This window comes from Channa argus, chromosome 17 (genome assembly GCF_033026475.1).
Source record: "Channa argus isolate prfri chromosome 17, Channa argus male v1.0, whole genome shotgun sequence".
NCBI classification, from domain to species: Eukaryota; Metazoa; Chordata; class Actinopteri; order Anabantiformes; family Channidae; genus Channa; species Channa argus.
The window spans coordinates 20,498,388-20,521,104 of NC_090213.1; the positions used below are offsets into that span (position 1 = coordinate 20,498,388).

The 22,717-nt window shown below is 39.3% G+C and overlaps 2 protein-coding genes across 5 annotated transcripts in view; one reads left to right on the top strand and one right to left on the bottom strand.

Annotated features, from left to right (window-relative positions):
• The first annotated feature begins 1,263 nt into the window (after positions 1 to 1,263).
• On the top strand, positions 1,264 to 8,504 carry gja10b (gap junction protein alpha 10 b). Its single transcript, XM_067483073.1, has 2 exons — positions 1,264 to 2,658; positions 7,741 to 8,504. Exons 1-2 carry the CDS (start codon positions 1,264 to 1,266, stop codon positions 7,777 to 7,779), a joined length of 1,434 nt encoding a protein of 477 aa, XP_067339174.1. The 3' UTR covers positions 7,780 to 8,504.
• A 2,293-nt stretch (positions 8,505 to 10,797) lies between these two features.
• Positions 10,798 to 22,717, bottom strand: part of bach2b (BTB and CNC homology 1, basic leucine zipper transcription factor 2b) — an 87,698-nt gene continuing 75,778 nt past the window's right edge. For all 4 annotated transcript variants that reach the window (XM_067481899.1, XM_067481901.1, XM_067481898.1 and 1 more), the window contains 2 exons: positions 19,370 to 19,576; positions 10,798 to 18,400 (listed from right to left, as the gene is read on the bottom strand). In XM_067481899.1, the coding sequence (XP_067338000.1) occupies positions 17,909 to 18,400; positions 19,370 to 19,576 (699 nt within the window). In that variant the 3' untranslated portion in view covers positions 10,798 to 17,908. The remainder of the gene's footprint in view (positions 18,401 to 19,369; positions 19,577 to 22,717) is intronic.

Genomic DNA, 22,717 nt, shown 5'->3' on the forward strand with positions numbered 1-22,717 from the left:
TTTCAGAAGAGACTATAGACAACATCAGCTGTGTCCAGTCTAGTGGTCAAAAAGCTCAATTTTGGTCTTATAAGACCAAAGAACCTTTTTTTTTTTTTAACTTACTTCAAATATAACATTGGTAAGTCCTACATTGAATCTTACTTGTGTTTGATTGTTGGTTGAAATGTTTTTTCATTCTAAAATGTGGTTGACATAAATACTGTTGAACCTATGGTGAATCACCATAATTATACATCCACCGGAGATCTTGGCCATGTGCAGTTGACTGGCTGCAGTACAAGGAAATGCCAATTTGGAGCACATAGGAGAACATATGTTAAAAGTATGTCAGCCATGTGTTTTGAAATTAAGAATTAAAAAAGTGTTTGACACAGACAAATAATGCAGACTGAACACTGACAACTTACCAAACCTGAGTAGAGAAGTTTCCGTGGCAGTTTTAACACCTTTAGGTGATTGTAGAGAATACAATTAATTTAAAAACCTAATTACAGTACTTCAGTAAAAACTTGTATTTTCCATCACTGTGTTAATGGTTCAATCATTCATAGTTTAATGTTTTTTTCTAACGGGGAGTCATTCACTGGAGCATCAGTGAGGTTTGACATTGTTAGGCTTGTCTCAAAGGCCATTCAGCATATGTTAGATGGGGTAGAGATCCACACAGTGTGCTGCACAGCTGTTTCTGTGCATAAGGGCACTGCAGTGTCAAATGTGAAATAGGACAAATACAAACTTTTATTACATTATAGAATAGTTTAAATATTATCACTTGATGTACTATTAAGATTTCTATTCATCCCTTGAGTTGAAACATAACATTATTTTAGAAAACATGAGCTTTTTGTTATACAGTGCACATTATAAACAATAAAAAAAAAAAAAAAAAAAAAACTGTCCAGGGCTGTTTATTGACATCTCAGTTGGGGCAGTTCCAGTGTAATGTCCTGTTAGAAGTGGCATGTGGAAGTCACCCTCAGGGAATTACAAGCTCGTGTGGCGAATCAATCTATTCAAAGTGCAGTCCTAGTTTGTTTCACAGCAGTGAAGCAGTGTCAGCTACAGTGCATAGTAGAACCTTGCTTGAGATCTGAGCTGATGTCTCCGAAAATGATTCTACTGTTGTATATTGAACCCTAGAAAACATGTAAGTAAAAGAATTTGAATAAATTTTTACTTTCTATTTGATGGAAAAAAACAGACGAAAAATCACTCATGCTTTTCTTTATTCACTAACAGCTCAGAATAATGTGACAGAATATGGGGGATTGGAACTTATTGGGGAGTATTTTAGAAGAGGTCCATATTCATTCTACCATAGTGGGAAAGATATGGCTCACTATCCTTTTCATTTTTCGTATGCTGGTGCTTGGCGTTGCGGCTGAGGACGTCTGGGACGATGAGCAGAGTGAGTTTGTTTGCAACACAGAGCAACCTGGCTGCAAGAATGTCTGCTACGACCAGGCTTTTCCCATCTCCCTCATCCGCTACTGGGTCCTTCAGATCATCTTTGTGTCCTCTCCTTCTTTGGTCTACATGGGACATGCCTTGTACCGTTTGAGGACGCTCGAAAAACAGAGGCATAGGAAAAAGGCCTGTCTGAAAGCTGAGCTAGAGGGGACAGACCCTGTCCAAGAGGACCACAAGAGAATTGAGCGAGAGCTCAGGAGGTTAGATGAACAGAAGAAAGTGAGGAAGGCTCCCCTCAGAGGTTCCCTGCTGCGCACATATGTGTTCCATATCTTAACCAGGTCGGTGGTGGAAGTGGGTTTTATTATAGGTCAGTGTGCTCTGTACGGCATCAGACTGTCTCCTCTGTACAAATGTGAGAGACTGCCGTGCCCAAACACCGTTGACTGTTTTGTGTCACGACCAACAGAGAAGAACATTTTTATGGTCTTCATGTTGGTTATTGCTGGTGTTTCTTTATTCCTCAATCTGCTGGAGATTTTTCATCTGGGAGTGAAAAAGATCAAACAAAGCTTGTATGGATACAAATACGGAGATGACGACAGTGTGTGCAGATCAAAGAAAAACTCTATGGTGCAGCAGATTTGTTTACTCCCCAACTCCTCACCACAGAGGCTAATGCAGCTCACACAGACACCCTGCTCCATTGTGACTGATGCTCAGGGAGAGTCTTTGCTTTTGAATTTGCCACCAGTGGCCCCTAAAAAGCAAGAGAGGTCCAGCAGCTTCATTCAGCAGCCTGACCAGACTTACCAGCCAAGCCAAGCTGACATCCAGGGTCTGCAGGCATTGCGAGCTGTGGACAACAGGAAACCGTCCTGCAGCAGTGATGAGTCAAACGAACGTCGTGGTTCAGGCCAGCCACAATACACAGGACCTCGAGCCACCCTGAGGACCAGCCACATAGAAATCCCAGCAGCCCTGAGGACCGCGCAGAGAAGGCAAAGCAAAGTGAGTGTCTATAAGGAGCTGAGTGACATGAGTGACTCCCCAGAGAGCGACCACTACCCCACAGCCAGAAAGTGCAGTTTCATGTCCCGAGGACTTTCTGAAGGAAAGCTGGCAACTCAATCTGACAGCGCTGACTCTCAAAGTGGGTCTGACATGGAGGCAGAGCACCTAAGCCAGGGAGAGAGTCCAATGGTGACCCCGGTGCCTCCAGCTGGTGGGAGGAGAATGTCCATGGTGAGAACAAAAAAAGATCCATTCATGTTTTATCTGGAAGTAGGAAAGCACCAAAATGTCCGTGCTATCTGATGAGTTTAAATAAATATGTTAACGAAGCAGTGCAGTCAGCCTAAACGCAGCGCCAGGCTGAGTAGCAGTGTCCGCGGTGGAAAATGTTTAATGACCAAATAAAAGCACAACAGACAAAAAGCCAATTCAATACCATGTGTCAGAGATACTGAGCACTGCTCCCAGGCTAAATGGAACTGAATTAGTTTTACATATACACAAAGGTCAAAAACTAACATCAAACTAACTATTAAACTTAAGGACAGTAAATGGTATTTTTAAGGCAGCGGGTGAACGTATGTTCCCAAGTTGAACAAACTTGATTTATAGTGCATCCAAAAGCACTCTGGAATATTATAGACAGTACATTTGATTTAGTTAACATTTAGAGGCATTTGAAAAATCCTAGTTTAATTTGTATATGTATTCTCAATACATGCTTGCAGTACGGGTCCCTCTCTTAATGTAGCTGCTAGTACAATGGCAGGAAAACTATGAAAACACCCACACACACTTTTTATTATCTTTTGTATGTTTTATTCAATGTAATAATTGTAATTGGATCACACACACACAAAAAAGCGTAATGGAGAACAGAATAATTGCCAAATTTGCATGTTAAGATAAGATAAACCTTTATTCATCCCACAATGGGGGAATTTCCATGTTACAGCAGCAGCAAAAGTGTGCAAATGTATGGCGGGAAATTCTGTACAGAATGAAAAAAAATTCTATGTAAAACAATATATAAACAAACAAAAAAAACAGAAAATCTACAATGTGAAAAAGTACAATTTTACAATCGTACAGTGCAAGTAAGTATAAAACCACCAAACAAAGTACAAAGTATTGCACTAGTGTTCATGTTATTGCACAGTGTTACAATCAGTAGTAGGAATATATGTTATAGTGAGTTTTGGTTCAATGTCAGCACTAAGTTTCAGCACAAATCTATAACATTCTACTGATCAGTTATTTCTAGAAATTTTGGTGGGGAAGCTCTTAAATAAATCATGCATGTTATTGCCCAGTAAATCAATGATATGAATTTAAGAGTTAAGTGAACTGTTTAAATTAGAACTAAAATTTAACATTTAAAAAATAGCTTTTATTAAAAATTAATCAGTCTATACCTGTTTTGAGTAAGTAGGTTTTTCTATTTGAGATACAGCCAAGAAAAAAAAAGGATTACTTTAAAAGCTGTACACTATAGTCTTCAGAGATATGCTGCTACTGGATTTAATAAAGAAAGAAGACACGATGGAAGGCTGCCCAAGAGGACAAGTACTTCAAAAGTGTGCAAAGTCGTGGCATGCTGTTCCCTCTGGGCAATGACCGATAGGGAATAACTTCATATTTTAGCATTTTATTCGGGGACTAACACTACTATTAATCTGATGAATTAAAATTACAATTCTTGAACATTAAATTACACCTGTATGGTAATGACTGATGCAGGAAGTGATTTGCACCACTGCTCCTGATACAGGATCCAGTGGTGTTATCACAGGTGCCTGCTCTTTCCTAAGCACATACAGACATACAGACTAACACTATGCCTGCCTGCACCTACTGATTTAGTGAAAATATACCTGTTTTGCTACTGATTCTTTTTCATTTACAAAAAAAAGTGCAGTATATGAAATGTGTAAAACACCTTGATGGTAAACGGTAACGCAACTTGCAGTGTATTGAAGTAGAAGTACAGATATATGCTCTTGGATGTTGCGAAGTAATAGAAGTACAAGTAGCCATATTTAAATCAAGTAAAGTACTGATATGTCAAAAATGTACCTAAGTAAAACACGTACTTGCACTTCAATCAACTTTTTGGCTTCTAGAAAATGTTAAAGATCTGGGATATTCCGGAGACAGATGAAATTAATTTTTGTTTTGGTCTGTTTTATTTTGTTTTGGTCATGTGGCTTCTATAATGGCCCCTAGAGACAAAGCACATACAACTAGTAAAAGCAAAAGGGAAGCACAGTACAACAAAGAAATGCAGCAAATGGAAAAGTCCCAGCAAAATACAAATTGCTGCAAATAGAATTTCTTTAACCCAAAGTGCTTCGTCTCGGTGAGTTTGTGCCAACCAGTTGTGTAAGCAGGGAGTTTGACCCAGTCTCAAAGCTGCTGGAAATGTCATCCCGGATCTGCTATTAGGTCACTTTATATAGTTTTGTTTTTTCAGATGAGAAAATAGCCAATTAGATTCAGACTAGAATGCAGGTAGTTTTTTGGAACTTTGTTTTGGAAATTGTTTTGGTGATGTAGAGACTGGCTGTCATCTCTGCAACTCGTAGACTGAGATGACCTGGTCAGTGTCCTGGCCTTACTCAGCTGTGTGGAAAGTTAGTGTGGCTTTGCTGTAGGATGCAGTTTGAAACATGTTATAATTCATTTTGTGAGATAAAGTCTGGTATAATGAAATGTAACGATGAGGTGTCCACATGTGCAAATGCCATCCAGACATAGCCGAGCTCTTCTGCATCACAGCGCTGACACTTCAGTTTTAACTGCTTAAGACTCACACTCACCAAACAACTGTAATTTGTTTCTCAACTTTATCAAAGCGATCTAGCCATCAAATCTTAAAAGAACCAAGTTTTGTGCATTTTTCTGCAGGCCATAGAAAGGGTAACTCATTTCAGTCTGACATTGTAATCTTACTGTAGCTAGTGAGTGAATGTGCAGCAAACAGATTCACAGATCCAGCCGTAAAACAAGTGGATGAGAAGCTGTCGCTACATTTTTATTTTTTTATTTTATTAGAAGGTGCATTAATGCAATAATATCTACAGCAACAAGCTTGATACATATCTAACTACAGAAGAACTCAAAATAAAATCCTGGGCCTCTCTTTAGCCTAGAAAGGTGGTCCCCAGATTGGCATCCCTTCTCCTGTTTGCATTCTCTCCTGATTCTGACTGATTCTCTGTTTGGCAGGGTAACGCACAGAGAAGCCAATGTGCTAACTCTGCTAGTATTAGGTGTATTAGTATTAGGTGTTACGTTATTAGCATGTGCAGAAGTTTTTCCCAGCTGTAGAAGGGTTTTACTCTCCTCTACTAACTCAAGCATGCAAATCATGACAACAGACATCAAAATAGAATCATTTTAGGAAGCATTGACACATTGCCTCCATGCTCACTGCGAAATTGTCAAGGCAAATGTAGATTCGAACATTAAACTTCAAAAAGCCAAAGGAAGATATTTGTTATAGGGAAAGTGATATTGTCCCTATAGTCCTGTATGATGTTCTGAAGGGGGCAGCTCAGTTTGCACAGTTTATTAGACCATTTCCTTACAGATAATGGCTGGAGGCTAATTAGATTCATGAGGAGAGGCCAATTTCGACAACCTGGACTGGGTGAGATGTCAAAGTGCTACTCTAAATGCTGTTTAAACTCACCTACACCTGGATTTTTGAAAGCAGACAAAGAGTGAGCCCAGCTGCCCACTTATCAAACAAGTTGAGCCAGGCCCTGTTAAAAATTAATAGTTACCAATTCAAATACAAATTGTTCTTTGAAAATTCTGGACAAAGAATATTGATAATAGGAAAATCCAACCCGTTCTCATTCCCAGAGTGTTAAAAAGCGCCGCTTTGTCAAGAACTTTTGCATTATATGCTGACGCTGAAGGTGCCAAATTTGCGTAGGTGATTGATGTTCTGAGCTTTCAGTGTAGGTAATTAGAAACCCAGATGCTTCTAAATTTGACGCCAAACTTGTGTGAATAAAATAGTTCCAAATATCCTAAATATATCTTAAATATAATGTCGTTTTTTTGTGTGTATAAAGTAATTCCTGTTTCGTCAAAAGGTGACGCTCCTGGACGATTCGATACAGACGGCAAAGTGCACCTGCAGCGTCAATACCAGTTGTTTTGACATCAATATAGAGGATGTACAAAGTGGCCCAATTTGATGACTTAAGGAGCATCAATATCGGACTCTGTGGGATGAGAACGTGCTGGAAAATCTGTAATTACAAATAAATCTGACCAATTAAATATAGAATTCAGCACCACTGCTCAAGGATGCAGTGGTCACTGTTGATCACTGTTTAAATTTTAAACTAATTAAATTAAAATGTAAAAAACCTTCTTGTCCACTTTTGTTAGCACAGAGGTGGAAAATGTTCCTTTGGCTTGAATACAACTTAGCTCTGTAACATCAACAGTAACTTCACATGAGATTTCAGGATGTTTAGTTCTATCACAAGCAACACTTTCATGTCACAATTTCAGATGTACAATATGTATAAATCCATTATTAAATCACCCATTAGCGGTGCTGGATCCAAAAGCCTTTTGAATTAAACGTCTAATGGTCCTACTTGTGTGGTGCCTAACAAGGAAATGTGTACTACTGTAAAAAAAAAAAAAAGAATATAGAAATAGAAATAGAATATAGAATATAGAAATTTCAAAAGCAGTGTTTGTCATCCGTCTTGTCATTCTTTTTTGTAGAAGTTGTCAACAGTAAGTTGAACATGCACGACAGTTTTGCAAATAGAGTTAGTAAAAAAATTACTGACTTGAGTCAGGTCCATCTTTGATTTAATTTCTTTTTATTTTTAATGATCATTATCATTTTATTGTTCCATTAATGCGTTATGCAGACTGTATCGATTTCATTGTACCTGTGTTATGTTTTTTACCTGTTTTATGCTGCTCATTTAATTTTTCAACGGTTATTTCTAAGCTTCTTAGAGGCCACTTCACCACCATGCTGCCCCACCACTAAATGGTTTATATTTTTAATTTGATTCAGCATGTATTCTCATGTGCTACTTACAACAAACACTGAACAAAAAACAAAACAAAACAAAACAAAACAAAATAAAAACGAACGACCCAAAAAATAAAATATTACTTCAAAATGTCCAGATATAGCCATGGCTTCCCTCGCACTAAGTGCATGTACAGTATCTGTTGAATGTGGTACAAATTGTGTTTTTGCACCTGTAACCACACCCAGCAGTGATGTCACAGTGTACTAACAAGCATTGTTTTAATTTTTTTCAGAGCATGATTCTTGAGCTGTCTTCAATCATGAAAAAGTGAGTGGCGACGTGCATATGGGCTCCTGATCCCATAAATCTCATCCTTCTCTCTCAACTGTATTTTTATGTTTCCACAATACCATTGTGCAATTTATACATATTTGTGCATGAATAAGAGATTCATTTCAACCATGTTATTCCACCATTTAGCAGAAAAGTAATAATTAGCCTCATATTCTTTATCACTGATAGTTCCTGCATCTTTATATTGAAAGATTGCAAGCCTTGCTATTTAGATTTGAAAGTAGCTCTTAGAGAATCAAACTGATGATTGGCTTAAAGCACATAACTGCTCTTTAAATAACACCAAATTCCTGTGGCCTAGATATATGACAGATAAATTGCAACTACGAGAAAGACAAGAAAAGAGAACTTTGTAGACCAATCTGTCAATATTTTCCGTCATCCAGATCATGGTTATCCCAAAAGTGCTGCTTAATTACAACTGGATTAGCTCATGTTGAAAAAAGCATATTTACATGACACAAGCATTCTCGTAAAGTGCAGTACACATTAAAGAAGTCTGAAGCCCCCACATGCAGATCAATATTTATTTTTTGACTTTTTTAAAAATCCACAAGACACTGTGATTTCATATGTGGCCAGAATATCTGAGAAATGTAGGAGGATCTTTAATAAACACTCCATCCCTATATATTTCAAACTAAATAAGATACTGAGGCAGTAACTGCTCCACCCAAAGGACAAAACACCAAGACATAAGCAGAGAAATGTAGGATGTGCAGTCCATCTGCATCTGAAAAACAAGGGTTACTCATTTAAAGATAGTAATGTCCACATGCTGGACAATGACGACTGGTGGTTTAAATAACGTGTTAAGGAGTCAATTTATCTCAGATTGAACAGCCCTCGCTCAACAGTGGAGGCGATTCCCAAGATGGTTCTACAGTCCAATACATTGTAACTCATGTGAAACAACACACATAACATTTGGGTGGACAAACACCCCCAGACGACAATCAAGTGCCAACAACCTAACAACTAGTTCACCAGAGTTTATAATCCTGCCCAACACGCTTCTTAAGGCGTGAAATTGTGCCAGGTTTTTTACTTCCTGGTGGTTTGACATATTGACCCCACAGGTACCTTTTTAGCGTTACTATTGGATGCTGCAGACTTTATATACACTTATAAACTGCATTTCTGGGATTAGGAAACACAACTTCAGGGTAAGTTTATGTTAAGAGAAAACAACGGTTAGAGTCAGGCACAAAAACTTAAGGATAAGGTTAAGTTACAAGATAAATGACATAAAACTACTACTTCTTACTTACTATAGTAACCACGTGTGCCACTTATTATGATCATTGTTAAAGTGCAAAAAGTCTAACATTAGATTTGAACCCTGGTCACCTGTGGAAAAGTCCTGTGTCTTGTTATACCATCCACCACCCTGTGAGACTTTTTCACTGTATACTATGTAATTACTCAGGTGCGTCAGGGTTTTACACTGAAACCTCACTGACGCTAACAGGTATCCTAAGCATCAGTGTGTAATGCTTTTGGACACCTCGGGAATAAGAACAAGTTTGCCTGCCTCTCGGAGCCTGATGGTCGGACTGATGAAGCATTTTGGATGAGAGGTGAAACAACCTATGAAAACTACAAGCCAGTCCAATTGCTATTGAACAGCACTTTTGTATATGTAGACCAGTGTTTATGAGCGGAGAAAATGTGGAATTTGAAATTGAACATTATATGAAGTTTTGATTAAGCATAACCCAATATTATTTATGGATATATCTGACAAATTGAAGTTGTCATGACAAATGGTTCTGTCATCTTGTTGATTTTCTATTAAACATTTCTTCATCGATTTTGTCTGACTGTTGGTTTAGTCCAAAACGGTTAAATGGTAACCACTTTGCCTTATCGTTTGATGAGACATTATTCAACATATCTATTGAAAAATATAATAAATGTTCTATTTATCAATTAAAATAAACATTGAATTTGACACAGACAGGCTCAACAAAACAGGGCCTCAAGATTTTCATAAATTCTATATACTGTAAAAGTGCACTAATCAATATTTTATGTGTAAAAATAGGTAAAACTAATAAAAAGTCAAGTAAAAGAGTGATTACATTTTATAGGAAATATAATCAGTGGATGATTATGTTCGATGCAACATATTTTTGAATGAATGAACCACTAAGTAAGTGTAACAAGGAGGTCACAAGGTGGGTAGGTATATAGGGAAGACACTGAAATCCAATTTAGTTGTTTCCGGTGAGTGCAGGGCAGCTGCATATCTGCTCTCCCATTGGTGTGTGACTGGTATGAGAAACAGTGTAAAGCGCTTAATATAAATGCAGATCATTTACCTTTTACAAACTGTGTAACTGTCAGACCACAGACTGTGTAGCCTAGAATGTGGCGGGTTCAGTCATCAAAAGCACTTTGGTTCTGCTTTCGGTGTAGATGGTAACATTTTCTCCGTTAAACCAGACCACTATCTTTCTCTATCTTAAATAAATGCTTAAATAAAGGCCTAAAATAACCATTAAACATTTTAATAAAGTGAAAATCATAAAAGCTACTGTATATGTTGTATTGCAAGATTGGAAATTCACAGAAAAAACCTCAGTGAAATTCCATTGATATGTTCAGTAACATATTTGCAACTTGAAATGTATGTAAATGAACAACACATCCTCATTATGCTAAAACACAAACCAGTTGCAATTCCTTCCGAAACATATTTGTTGTTGATGTATTTTGTAAAGAAGTGTTTGTGGTTCCCAGTGTGATACAGCAAACGTGCTGTATGCAACATGCTCAGTAGCTTCCTAAAGCTGAAGAGCCGTCCATCTTTTCTCAGGAGTTAGTAGAGACCCAACTGAAAATAAACTTATCAGGTCTTACATCTTACATCAGCTACACACAAACACCCCAAATGTCAATGAATATCAAACAAATGTCAAAGCAAATGACCCTTTAAAACTAATTAATATTTTGTCATCTTTTTACAAAAACATCCACACAACACAAAATATGATATGCATGTTTCTTTATTTCACAAAGAGAAATGGTGTCTAGGCAAAAAAAACAAAACAAAACAAAAAAAAAAAACGTCATTTATATAACACTATCAATTGAAATGAATGAAAATTGGTTTGCACAATACCATATGTACAATTGTTATTAAGTCCTTTTAATCAATTAGGGTCATGTAGCTTTTAAAAAATTTAAAGGTAACAAGTGGATATAAGCAAATAACAGCTATTTTGAATTAACAATATTAACACAAAACAGTCATCTAGAAAAACAAAAGAAAAAATACTTAAACTACAAGCTTCAGAGCTATCACATTAAAAATTATGCACCAAAATACTAATACAATAATTCATATAATCTGTGTAAAAAGCATGTAGAAAAAACACCTGATGCAGTTTGCTGATACAGTCATTGACCAGTTATGAGAGGTATGAAGGATTTCACAGGTAGATAAGTGTGAGAAAGTCTGCATGGTGACTCAGGGATGGGGGCAAAGGCCCCTGCATACATGCATTTCACTTGAATGTGAATTATGGCCTCTGCAAGTTCTAAGGCAAATATTGGAGGTGCACTTGTATCCACATAATGCTGACCCATCCCAAAGGTTCCATTAAAAACAAGCTGAAGAAAATCATTCCTTGTCTCTGTACATAATACCAAGAAGCAGTCAAATTGAAACCCAGCAATTTTTACATGGCAGCAATTGATCATACATGGCAGGATGCCTGTCTGTAAACATATTCCATTTTCACTTTATACTCTATGATCTAAACTCTGTGGATTCAACCAGGAGTCCAGATTTGTTTTATTTAATGTCAGTAAAGTTGAGCAGTTTATGACAAAGGCATGTTTTTGTTCATGTTCTTTCTTTAGAACAATCCTTTAGGTTTATTCAGGGAAGCAGCAACAGAAGATTTAACTAAACAGGACAAGCTTCTCAGACCGACATTAGTTTTTGGGGTTTTCTATACATGGAATTATTACTGTTTAATATTTATATATGTACAATGGATCAAATGATGATGTAATTTGAGAGGCTCTTGTAATGACAAACCAGAACAAAATTACCACCAACTCTGCATTTCCCTTCAGTTCTCCGAAGCTTTTCAGCCTCTCTTAGCAAAAGCTCTTTGCTTTATAACCATTAAACTCTTCTAGGATCAATCTAATTTCGATAAACAGCAGGCGGCAGAAAATAGCTCATAAAGTCATAGTTCCCAGTACCAAAATGGCTGTAATTGTTAGCTACTAGCTGGTGATCATAGTGGAACATTTAGCAGCAACATTTAGAGCCATATATTTTAATCTGGATTTGGTGGAAAAAGGGAGAGTGAACATTGGACTTTCATTCTGTGACTTACAAGTCTGCGTCAGCTGGATGAAACAATCAAACAAAATAAAAACTCTATGATTTTCTCACTTAACTCTACTTGTCCATAGCCATACAGATAGTTTTGGTTTTAATACATTTTGAGCTGCTCTGAGATTTTTGCCACAAAAACATGTCATTGGAATTTTGGGCTTTGTTTTGGGCTCTTTTTATTTTATGCACCACAGCTTTGTGATCATCCAGAGGTACAATGCACTGACTTTAAAATGAGATGCTGTTTTCGATTTTGAAATGCAGTGTTATGTGAACATCACTGTATCAGAAAATGGCAGAAATCTCAAGAGACATATCTCAAAATGTGAAATGTTTTACTTCTATTGAAATTGGAGTAACTCTGACCTTTAAACCCAAACAGTTACTGAGTCTCACCATTGAAATTTTGAATACCTATTATTGTACTTTGGCCAGTCAAAATTGAAGCAGAAAGACTGAAGGTGCTCAGAGGTCTGGACCAAGTCTACAGTGCGTCCGGAAAGTATTCACAGCGCTTAACGTTTTTCAGCCTTTTTCCAACCTTATTCCAAAATGGATCAAATTCATTATTTTCCTCAGAATTCTACAAACAATATATCATAATGACAAGTGAAAGAAGTTTGTTTGAAATGTTTGCAAATATACTAAAAATAAAATGAATAAAAATACATGTACATAAGTATTCGCTGCCTTTGTCTTGACAATCCAACTTGAGCTCTAGTGCTTCCTGTTTTCACTGATCATCCGTGAAAGGTTTCTACAACTTGATGGAGCCCACCTTTTGGAAATTCAGTTGACTGGGTATGATTTAGAAAGGCATGCACCTGTTTATATAGACAGGTTAACAGAGTTAACATGTCAGAGCACAAACCAAGCCATGAAGTCCAAGTAATTGTTTACCTCCGAGACACTATTGCATTGAGGCACAGATCAACGGAAGGGTAAAGAAACAAATTTGCAACATTGAAGGTCCCAATGAGCTCAGTGGCCTTCATCATATGTAAATGAAATAAGTTTGAAACCACTAGGACTTTTCCTAGAGCGGGCCAGCCAGCCAAACTGAGGCATCGAGAGAGAAGGGCCTTAGTCTGGGAGGTGACCAAAAACCAGATGGTCCCTCTGAAAAAGCTCCAGCATTTCTCTGTGGAGAAGAACAACCATCTCTGAAGCACTCCACCAATCAGGCCTGTATGGTAGAATGGCCAGATGGAAACCCCTCCTCAGTAAAAGGCACATCACAGCCCACCTGAAGGACACTCAGACCATGAAAAACAAAATTCTGGTCTGATGAAAAAAGACTCCTGTGGCTGTGACTCCACCTGGTCAATACCATCTCTGCAGTAAAGCATGGTGGTGGAAGCATCAGGCTGTGGGGATGTTTTTCCGTGCCAGGAACTGGGAGACTAGTCAGGATCGAGGGAAGGATGAATGCAGCAATGTACAGAGATGTCCTTGATGAAAACCTGTTCCAGAGCGTTCTGGACCTCAGACTGGGGCAACAGTTTATCTTTTAACAGGACAACGATCCAGGACAACAAGCACACAGCCAAGATAACAAAGGCTACAGGACAACTCTGTGAATGTAATTGAGTGACCCAACCAGAGCCCAGGCTTGAAGCATCTCTGGAGAGATCTGAAAATGGTTTTGCACTGGCACTCCTCATCCAACCTGATGGAGCTTGATAGTTACTGGATAGAAGGATGGAAGAAACTGCCCCAAAACAGGTGTGACAACCTTGTAGCATCATACTTGAGGCTGTAATTGGTGGTAAAGATGCTTCAACAAACTATTAAGGTGGTACATGTGATTTTTTTCGGTTTTTATTTTTAATACATTTGCAAAGAGTTCAAACTAACTTCTTTCATCTTGTGATTATGGGGTATTGTTTGTAGAGTTTTAGGACAATAATGAATGTAATCCATTTTGGAATAAGGCTGTAACATGTAATAAGGCTGTAACATGTTACTTAACTCTTTCCACGTTTTGTGTGGATGTGAATAGTTTTCGGATGCACTGTATCTGATTGGAGGGTGTGCATCATGGATCGGGTGTGTTCTTTGTTACATTGAATTAGCCAAACAAATCAGGTATAAGAGCAGTTCTGCTATGAATAAACAAGAAAGTCATTGTTGTAGCATGTCTGAAGAGATACCCTGGGCCTATTGTTCTAACAACATAGTCTCCAAACAGAAAAAGACATAGTGACAGAGTCTGTGCTCTCCAGTGCAACACAAGGCTTCCTAAATTTAAGATTCGACAAAAGAAAAAACACACAAAGAAAAACTTGCATAATGTTTGCAGAAAAGATGCTTGTGGATTGTAGGTTGTTCCAATTTTGTGCCTGGAACCCGGTAGAATCTCCACATGAGTAAATACTGTTCAGTTTCAGTAAATACGTGTACAAGAATATAAAGAGGATAAACAGTAAAAAGGGCTGAACAAACACAATAAACCACACCAGTCTCACAGAGAATCACTAATGCTCTGCACTCAGGCTCTGCCGCGACGTATGTACTGTGTGTTTGTGTGTGTGTGTTGTATGAAGCTATATATATGTGCCTGTGCTTGTGCATGTGCTCTAGAATATAGGGACCAGTCTTTTACAGTTTAAAGAAAGGTTTATAAAATACACTTCCAGTTATGCTGTTCAGCTGAAGAGTCAAGCATGTGAGATACTGTCACTCTTTTATGTCAGAGGAAAACTTCCAAATCTCATCCAGTCTTTAGAACCCCGAACTCAGATTTATATTGAGGTGTCTTTTTTAGACGTCTATTTAGGACAAGAAAACCACCTAAAAAAAGTCAAACAAAAGAGTAATTCCCATTATGATCCTGGCTCAGGACTTTGTGAGATTAACCAATCAGCTTGCTTGATGTGCAGCTTCACACATGTTGTTGATATTTTGACGAGTGTAGGTTGAACCATCTCATCACTCTGCCCTGCCTAAGTACACGTAGATGTTTCCATGTACCTACAGAATTCATAATTCCACTTAATGCTAGATTTATGCTTCTGTGTCAATTCTATGGAAAATCTATACTGTAGGATATGTAAGTGGCCAATGCCATTGTGAACATTTATACTTTGGTGTGTATGTATCGCTCTGCATTACAACTGCCAAACCAATAGCTGGTGGTGGGGTTTCCACGCCACTGTGTTAATGTTTTTTTGGTGTACTAGAAGCAATGGTGACTAAAATAGTGCAGATCACATTGGAATTGGAGTTAACAGATGTTGAACAGCAGTTACTTTAACTGAAAACACTGCAACAAGTGTATGAACACTGAATGTACTAAGGCAAATGGACCAAGCAGACCAATCACAGTTGTTGCAGTCTGCAGTGCCACAACATATAGTTACATTTCATTTTAATTACATTTACATAGGGTGGGCAATTAGGCAGTACATATGCACGACCTACCGCATTTTTTCAACACAGAAGCATAAATAAATTAAGACAGTAGTAGTATGATAGCGTGCATCATGGTAGGCTGTGGCTAATTGCTGAGCTATTTAAGTAACTTCGAGAATGGATTGTAAAATATAAAAAAATGGAAAGGTGGCCTGGTGAAGGGGGGCCTCAATAGGTAGAACATTGAGTTGGCATACAGAAGGCAGCGGGGTCAAATCCCACCCCACCAGGTGTGGGCCTGCCCATCCACCAAGGTCTACCTTGGTACCAGTCCTGAACCCGGATAAAACGGGAGAGGTGCGGCATGAAGGGCATCAAGCGTAAAAAACCATGCCAAATCACGTTCCGCTGTGGTGACCGCTGAAGTGACAAGCCAAAGGCCATCGTTGATTTGGATTGGGGCTCTAAAGAGCACGGAATAAAGCTTCACTTCCCAATGGAATTTTACCTTAGTGCTAGAAGATGGCCTGTACGTTTAAGCTAATTCAGCGTGTTTCTACACAGAAATAAAAGAAATAATGCAGCATGCATGCACATCACAAAGTAAGATGTTCAAACAAATCTACAATTAGGGCAAACATGTTATCATTTTATATGATTGTTACTCAATAATTCTGGCAACAAATACACCGCGTTCACATCACATAAGTTCTGAATTAGCTTATTCAGATCCTACAAAGAAATACAAACTGAGGACGTGATGAACCTTCCTTCCCTCTTCTTCATAGTGAAATGTTTTACTCTGTATCACATAATCATATCCACAAGCTTCTTACTGAAGTGCCAATTTAAGTGCTCCAATCACTGACTTTTAAGGGGTCTGAAATAAGGATAAAAACCCTTTGTGCCAAAAGGCTGTTATAAACAAAGTACTTGAATAAAGTCAATAATTCGATTTTTTCGTCAACTGCTGTTTTCTTTTTAAAGAATCTATCATCTAGATGTTGGCTGCACATTTCTCTGTCTCTGAACGAATGGCAACACCAAAGAAACCAAAAGCAATTCTGCAAAGATGTGCACAAATAGCATCTTTAAACACTGATAAGAAATATTATATACTCAAAAACACAAGTCAAAAATCTTTGTTCACATTTAAAAAGGAGTCAAAGGTAGGGAGGAGCGGGCCTCAGCCGTTAAAACGTTACAAACACATTTTGAATGTTTAGATTTTATGCATGCATTGGGCTCAACATTTTACATGTGTGTGATGATGCATGTGTCTGTGTGTTCTGCATGTGTGTGTCAACTTGCTTACCAACTTAATTTCCTGAGTATACGAACACCCACCATGATGGGGAATATTCATTAGGCAGGACAGGAAACAGCAAAGCAAAGATCTTCCCTTAGCAAAAAGGTGCTTGATTTGAGCTTGGTGAAAAAGAAATAACTAAGCCTCTACCTGTACAAAATCACTGTTAGAGTCATCATGCTCCATTCATGCTCCATACTATTTACATTTCTGCCAAACAAGCACTTAAAAGTCACCATCACGACATCCAAATACAATGGTATTGCTGATGAGTGGGCAAAACAAAATAGCCATATAACCGCCTGCAAAACCCTTTTTCCTTTCAGTTTTAGTGCTGAGGAAGGCAAAGGAGGAATGTTTTCGGTTACAGCCTGTACAAAGTTGTCCTGTACAGAAATAGCCACCCGAGAGGGACAGGTAAAGACATTTTTGCATATGAACATTTTACACTCTAACTGCATTGTGACGTCCTTGTGTACAGAAGCTGTATTCTCACTTTTCATGAATTAAGTTGAACATTCAGAGGATTTTTTTCCTGAGTTTGAATTGCTGTGACAAAAAGGGCCACTAAGAGAAAACAACCACAGAGACACACAGACAGAGAGAAAGAAAGAGAGTTAGATAGAAAGAGGTAGAGAGGATTCATAAAAACAGAGTGGGAAGAAGAGAAGAGTGAATGCGAGAAAGGCAGAAACAGAGATGCTATTGGAACACGGAGGGACTACAAGAGCTGCTGTTTAGGTCCGATGAGGTTCAACTTTGAGCGGTGATGAGTGATACATGAGACACAGAGCTGCTGACGTAGCAGGTTTAGCACCATTGTAAGGGTTTGGTGAGAAGTTCCCACTCTGTCATGGTAAAAGAAAATACCTGGAGAACAGTATTGCTGCTGTTAAGACAACTTTAGTGTCAACCATTCAAGAACAAAACAAAGACAGTACAAAAAGACATAAATACAAAGAAAGCTTGTTTTTCAGTGAACACTGAGAGAGGCTGATGCCTCAACAACCCACAGAGTGGTTTGTCACATGAGAAAAATTAAATAAAAAAAAACGTTAAAAACAACAACCTGGACAACCACCACTAATTAGTACAGTCCTTCCTTGGCTGCTCATCAGTTGTACATTTGTCAGTCATTTCCTGGCAAAAATCGACTGTTACCGTCTGGTTGGATGTTTCTGTTGACTGCCCCAACTCTGACTCTTGGCTATCTGCATCTTTGTCTGCCCTGTATTTAACAGCCAAGTCAGGCTCACTCTCTGAAGGCGCCGGGGATCCATGGAAGCTGGGCTCCGGCGTGGCCGAGCCTGAGTGAGTAGTGAGGTCAATGCTTGCGGTGGCGTTGGTGGCGGCAGGGCTGCGGGCAGACTTGGACTCGTTGGCAGCGTTGTTGCTGGCAGTGGAGTGTGCGGGCCGGAGTACTGGGCAATAGTGGTGTAATGACTGGATCTGCTCTGGGCTTAGCTGGACATCCCGGCACACTTCCTGGGACAGGCAGGAGAAGTTCTCCCACAGCTCGCCCATACATGCCTTCAGCTGGTTCCTCTCTGTCAGCAGCTTCTCCTTCTCACACACCTGCACACAAATGTATTTCCATCACTTTAGAGTACATTGCACTGACATCCTAACCTTACAACAAGTCTCACTATGTTTAATTTTATTCTTGCTGTTAATCTGCTTGTGTAGCACTTGTCCACAAATGTAAAGTGCTTTACACACCCACAAATTGTGGGGACTTGCACCCATATGGCACAAAACCCAGTCCATGGTGCAATTAGGTAATTGTGGCCAGCATGAGAACCCCAGTGTGAGGTCCCCTGCATGATTGTTTCTTTTAGCTCTCTGCTGCACTAGTGCTCCTCTCGACTGTAGCATTACAGAGTCTTCGCTCTTGAGCTCAGTGACTTTTGTAGTAAATCATGTTAAACCACGAAATATCAGTAATACATGTGTACACATAATAGTATGAGCAATAAGAGAATGAGCTCACCGTTTTAGAGAGGTTCACATAATGTTGCCTCCTAAGGCATCAAATAGTTATGTTTATTATGTCCTTTGGCATCTTACAGTACAGTACAGTACAGTACAGTACAGCTACCCTTAACAATAGTTCCTGTTGGACTTCTCGTGAAATGCTCTGTTATAGTTGGAAACATTAAGGAAACATTAAGGTTTGACTGACTTTATGAACATAAAGGATTAAATATAGATCAAACGTTTGTATGAGTTTTCTGATCTGACGTGCAAAACATCCAAAGGCTGATACAACAAATCAAAGACTTCCTGTTTAACAGAAAATTGCTGGCATGTGCATTGAACAAGAGCCTCTTCAGCCCTCACACTCAGAATGGTGACCAGAGGACACACTGATGGTGTGAAAGAGCTGACACAATGGAAATTCTCTAAACAATGCCTGTACATCTGAGAGCAAGTATTTCATCACATGGTCATTTCCTTTCCTTACTGTAGGTAAAAGCTGAGGATGCATTTTGAGCGTGGACAGATGGCAGCTGGAGACAGCGTTACTGAAAGCTGGTGACCTACCAGTTTTCTGATTTCACACTCCAAGTTTAGGATGCAGTCGAGCTTCCTCTTGCGGCAGCGCTGTGCAGCAATGCGGTTCTTACTCCTTCGCCTCACATCGTGGATGAACTCGAGCTGCTCAGAAGTCAGTTTGTGCATTTTCACCAACATTTGGAAATCATTTCGGGGAAGATTTGTGATTTGATCAATGGGGAAAGGGAGCTTCACCTGGAAAAGGAAGAAAACAATCAGATATAATTTGTAGCACTGTTCAAAATCATTTCAGCAGCTTCAGTAACAGGAGGGTAAAAGGAGAGTAATATTTTGGAAATGACAATTTTTTTTCTCCTTTCGGCTTATCCCATGAGTTCAGGGTCTCCACAGCGGATCATTGTCCGCATGTTGATTTGGCTCAGTTTTTACGCTGGATGCCCTTCCTGATGCAACCCTCCCCAATTTCTACCGGGCTTGGACCAACACTGCACAGCTGGGGATGTGAATGGGCTGTTGGGGGTTCAGTGTCTTGGCCAGAGACACTTTGACATCGAGCAACTGACCCTATGGTCCGTGGACGACTGCCTTACCAACTGAGCTACAGCCACCCCCATTTTGGAAATGACAATATAGGGGTAATATTTAGGTAGGCAGGAGGGCCTGGTGGCCCTCTACCCCTATATTACCCCCCCATTAGATTACGATCATTAGTTTAGGATACAGAAGGCTGCTGGATTGAATTCCACCCCACCAAGGGCCAACTTGGTGCCAGTCTCGAGTCCGGATAAAAGGGTTGCAGCAGGAAGGGCATCTGGAATAAAAATCCATGCCAAAATAACTTGCGGAACACGTTCTCCTGTGGCGACCCCTGAAGGGACAAGCCGAAAGCCGTTGACCTAGGTAATAGCACAGTAAGAGCAGGCTGTAATAATTTTTTAAGAAAATAGATAATGGGATGTTCATAATTATAAATTAGTAAGTAATGAAGTAATAACCAGGTTACAACTTGTGTACACACATCTATACACTTTTCCTAATTTCATAGTAATATCTGTGGTGAAGATGGCCAATATGACAACTCTGTGGAAGTGAAGCCATTGTGTCCCCACCATGTCAGTGGATGGATTGTTGGAAACTATTTAAGGACAAAAAAAATTTGGTATAATTACTAATGGTTGACAGGTGGTGTGACAAATGAGGGGGCACAGCAACATGTGAAAGAAAAGCTAATTCAATAAACAAACAAAAAAACAAACTAAAAGTAAATCGCCCACTTAAATCAATATGATAATGGAGTGCTGCAGGTATGATTACTAAAACCTAGAAACTCTTGTTTTTGACTTCAAAAATGCATAAAATGTGGTCCATGCCTCACAAATCATAAATTTCTGTTTCTGAGCTGAGCTTATAATCTGAAATAATACAAATGCCATAGGAAAGTTACCACTTCATTTTTGTTAAGACAATCAGGGAGATGGTAACTTATGGGTTGGCATACAAAAATACATCCCTATGTAAATACATAACACGGGGGGGTGTGGGGTTTTTGACATATCCTGCTAGAGCAGCTTAACATGACTTGAAATGTAGGTGTTTAATGGGGCGACTGTGGAGCAGGAAGGTAGAGCGGTTGTCCACCAATCTCACACTTGTTGGTTTGATCCCCAGCTCCTCCAGTCACATGTTGAAGTGTCCTTGAGCAAGACACTGAACCCCAAATTAGTTCCTCCTGGTGAGTGTTGGCCAGCTGCATAGCAGCTCCCCCATCAGTGTATGAGTGTGTGTGTGATTGTGAGTGTGAATGGGTGAATAAGAAGAGGTATAAAGTGTTTTTAGTGCCAATAGGTAGAAAAGCGCTATACAAGCTCAGACCATTTATCTTTTAGTGTTCTTAGACAGAAACTGCCACACAGGCTTTCAGGAAATTGCTGTAGCTGTTGGTGATTTGTTTCCATATTATTACGCATTATTATTAATATAATATTCCTGTTACGTCGTTATACATAAATATTACCAACATTACCTTGTTATTATAAAACTATTACACCCCTATTACCCACTATTACAATGCTATTTCCTAGATATTACCCTCTATCCAAAGCAGAATTTCATCAGATAAATCAATGTGTCATTGTGTTTACCCGACAAAGACAGTTACCACATTTGGCCACATGGTGGCAACAGAGCACCATTCCATATGCCTCACAAACCAGGATTGACTGTGCCTTCAGCCCCTATCTCATATTTTACATGTAACACATTCTTAACCGGAGAGGAAAAGGTGATCCAAGAAGAGTCCCTCTCCATCTGTCCTGGATATGTGCCAGAATGACAGACTGAGGGGGAGCAGTGACATGTCAACCTGATTAAAATCTGTGTCTTGGTTCATGACTATCAAGCAGTTTTTACAGACTGCAGAACAAAAGAATTTGTGGAGTAACTGCAGCAGTGATTTGCCAGTGCAAACCAGAATCAGAAAGCTATGCAATACTCATCTGACAACAATTCTTTTCTCAGTTTGGAGAAAAAAATAAGTCAGCCTTTCCCCTTAGGCGATGGAAAACCTTATGATAGGCCCATCTTAGTCAGGTCCACCCCTGTGGTAGCTGTGTGCACCAGGGAGCTGTAGCTTTAGGCAGCGAGGGAAGTAGGGAGGCATAACAAAGAGCCAAAGGAGTAACAGCCGGAGAGCTTGGCAGAGATGAGACAAGCTGCATCTTTGTCTTTCTCCTCTCCCTTTCTCTTTCCCTCCCTCTGCTCAGCATAGGAAGAAGCAAATCAAACAAAGGAGGAAGAGAGAAAGAGGAGGAAGCAATGCGACTCCATACTCTCTACTATACCTGCCTGCCTGAGTGGGGCCAGATGCTCCCCAGAGACCCTTAACCACTCAGAGGCAGGCAGAGGCTGCAGCATATGCAGACACGTCTGTTTCTTTGCCAGGTGTCACTTGATGTGAGTATCACACTCAGGAGGATAAAGCAAGAATTGAAATTACACCTTACTGAGGACCACATCTAAATGTTTATTTATCTCCAAATTGGGAAAATGGCTTGAGTTTCCTCATTAGTAGTGTAGCTGTCTAACCCACCATGAGGCCTGCATACATACTGTTCATATAAATGAATAATGACCCAAGCTTTCAAAGCCACAATCAGTTGCACAACTTTGCCAGGGCAACTCCAGCCTGGAAACTCCTTCACTGTGACCTATAAAAGATCAGTAGAACTAGCTTCATCTCAGGCAGAGGAGGAGATTACTCTGTTTCTGATTAGATGCCATATATACCAAAATGTACAGCAGTCAGAGAAGAATGGGCTTTCCCCTCACTGGTCCTGCTGTGATCTTAGGTCATGCTGCAACCTTGTGCTGCTTTCT

Excerpts from the sequence above, each read along its gene's own strand:
- gja10b (XM_067483073.1), top strand. The coding sequence starts at position 1,264 with ATGGGGGATTGGAACTTATTGGGGAGTATTTTAGAAGAGGTCCATATT. Across the intron at positions 2,659-7,740 it reads GTGGGAGGAGAATGTCCATG|AGCATGATTCTTGAGCTGTC; the intron begins GTGAGAACAAAA and ends AATTTTTTTCAG.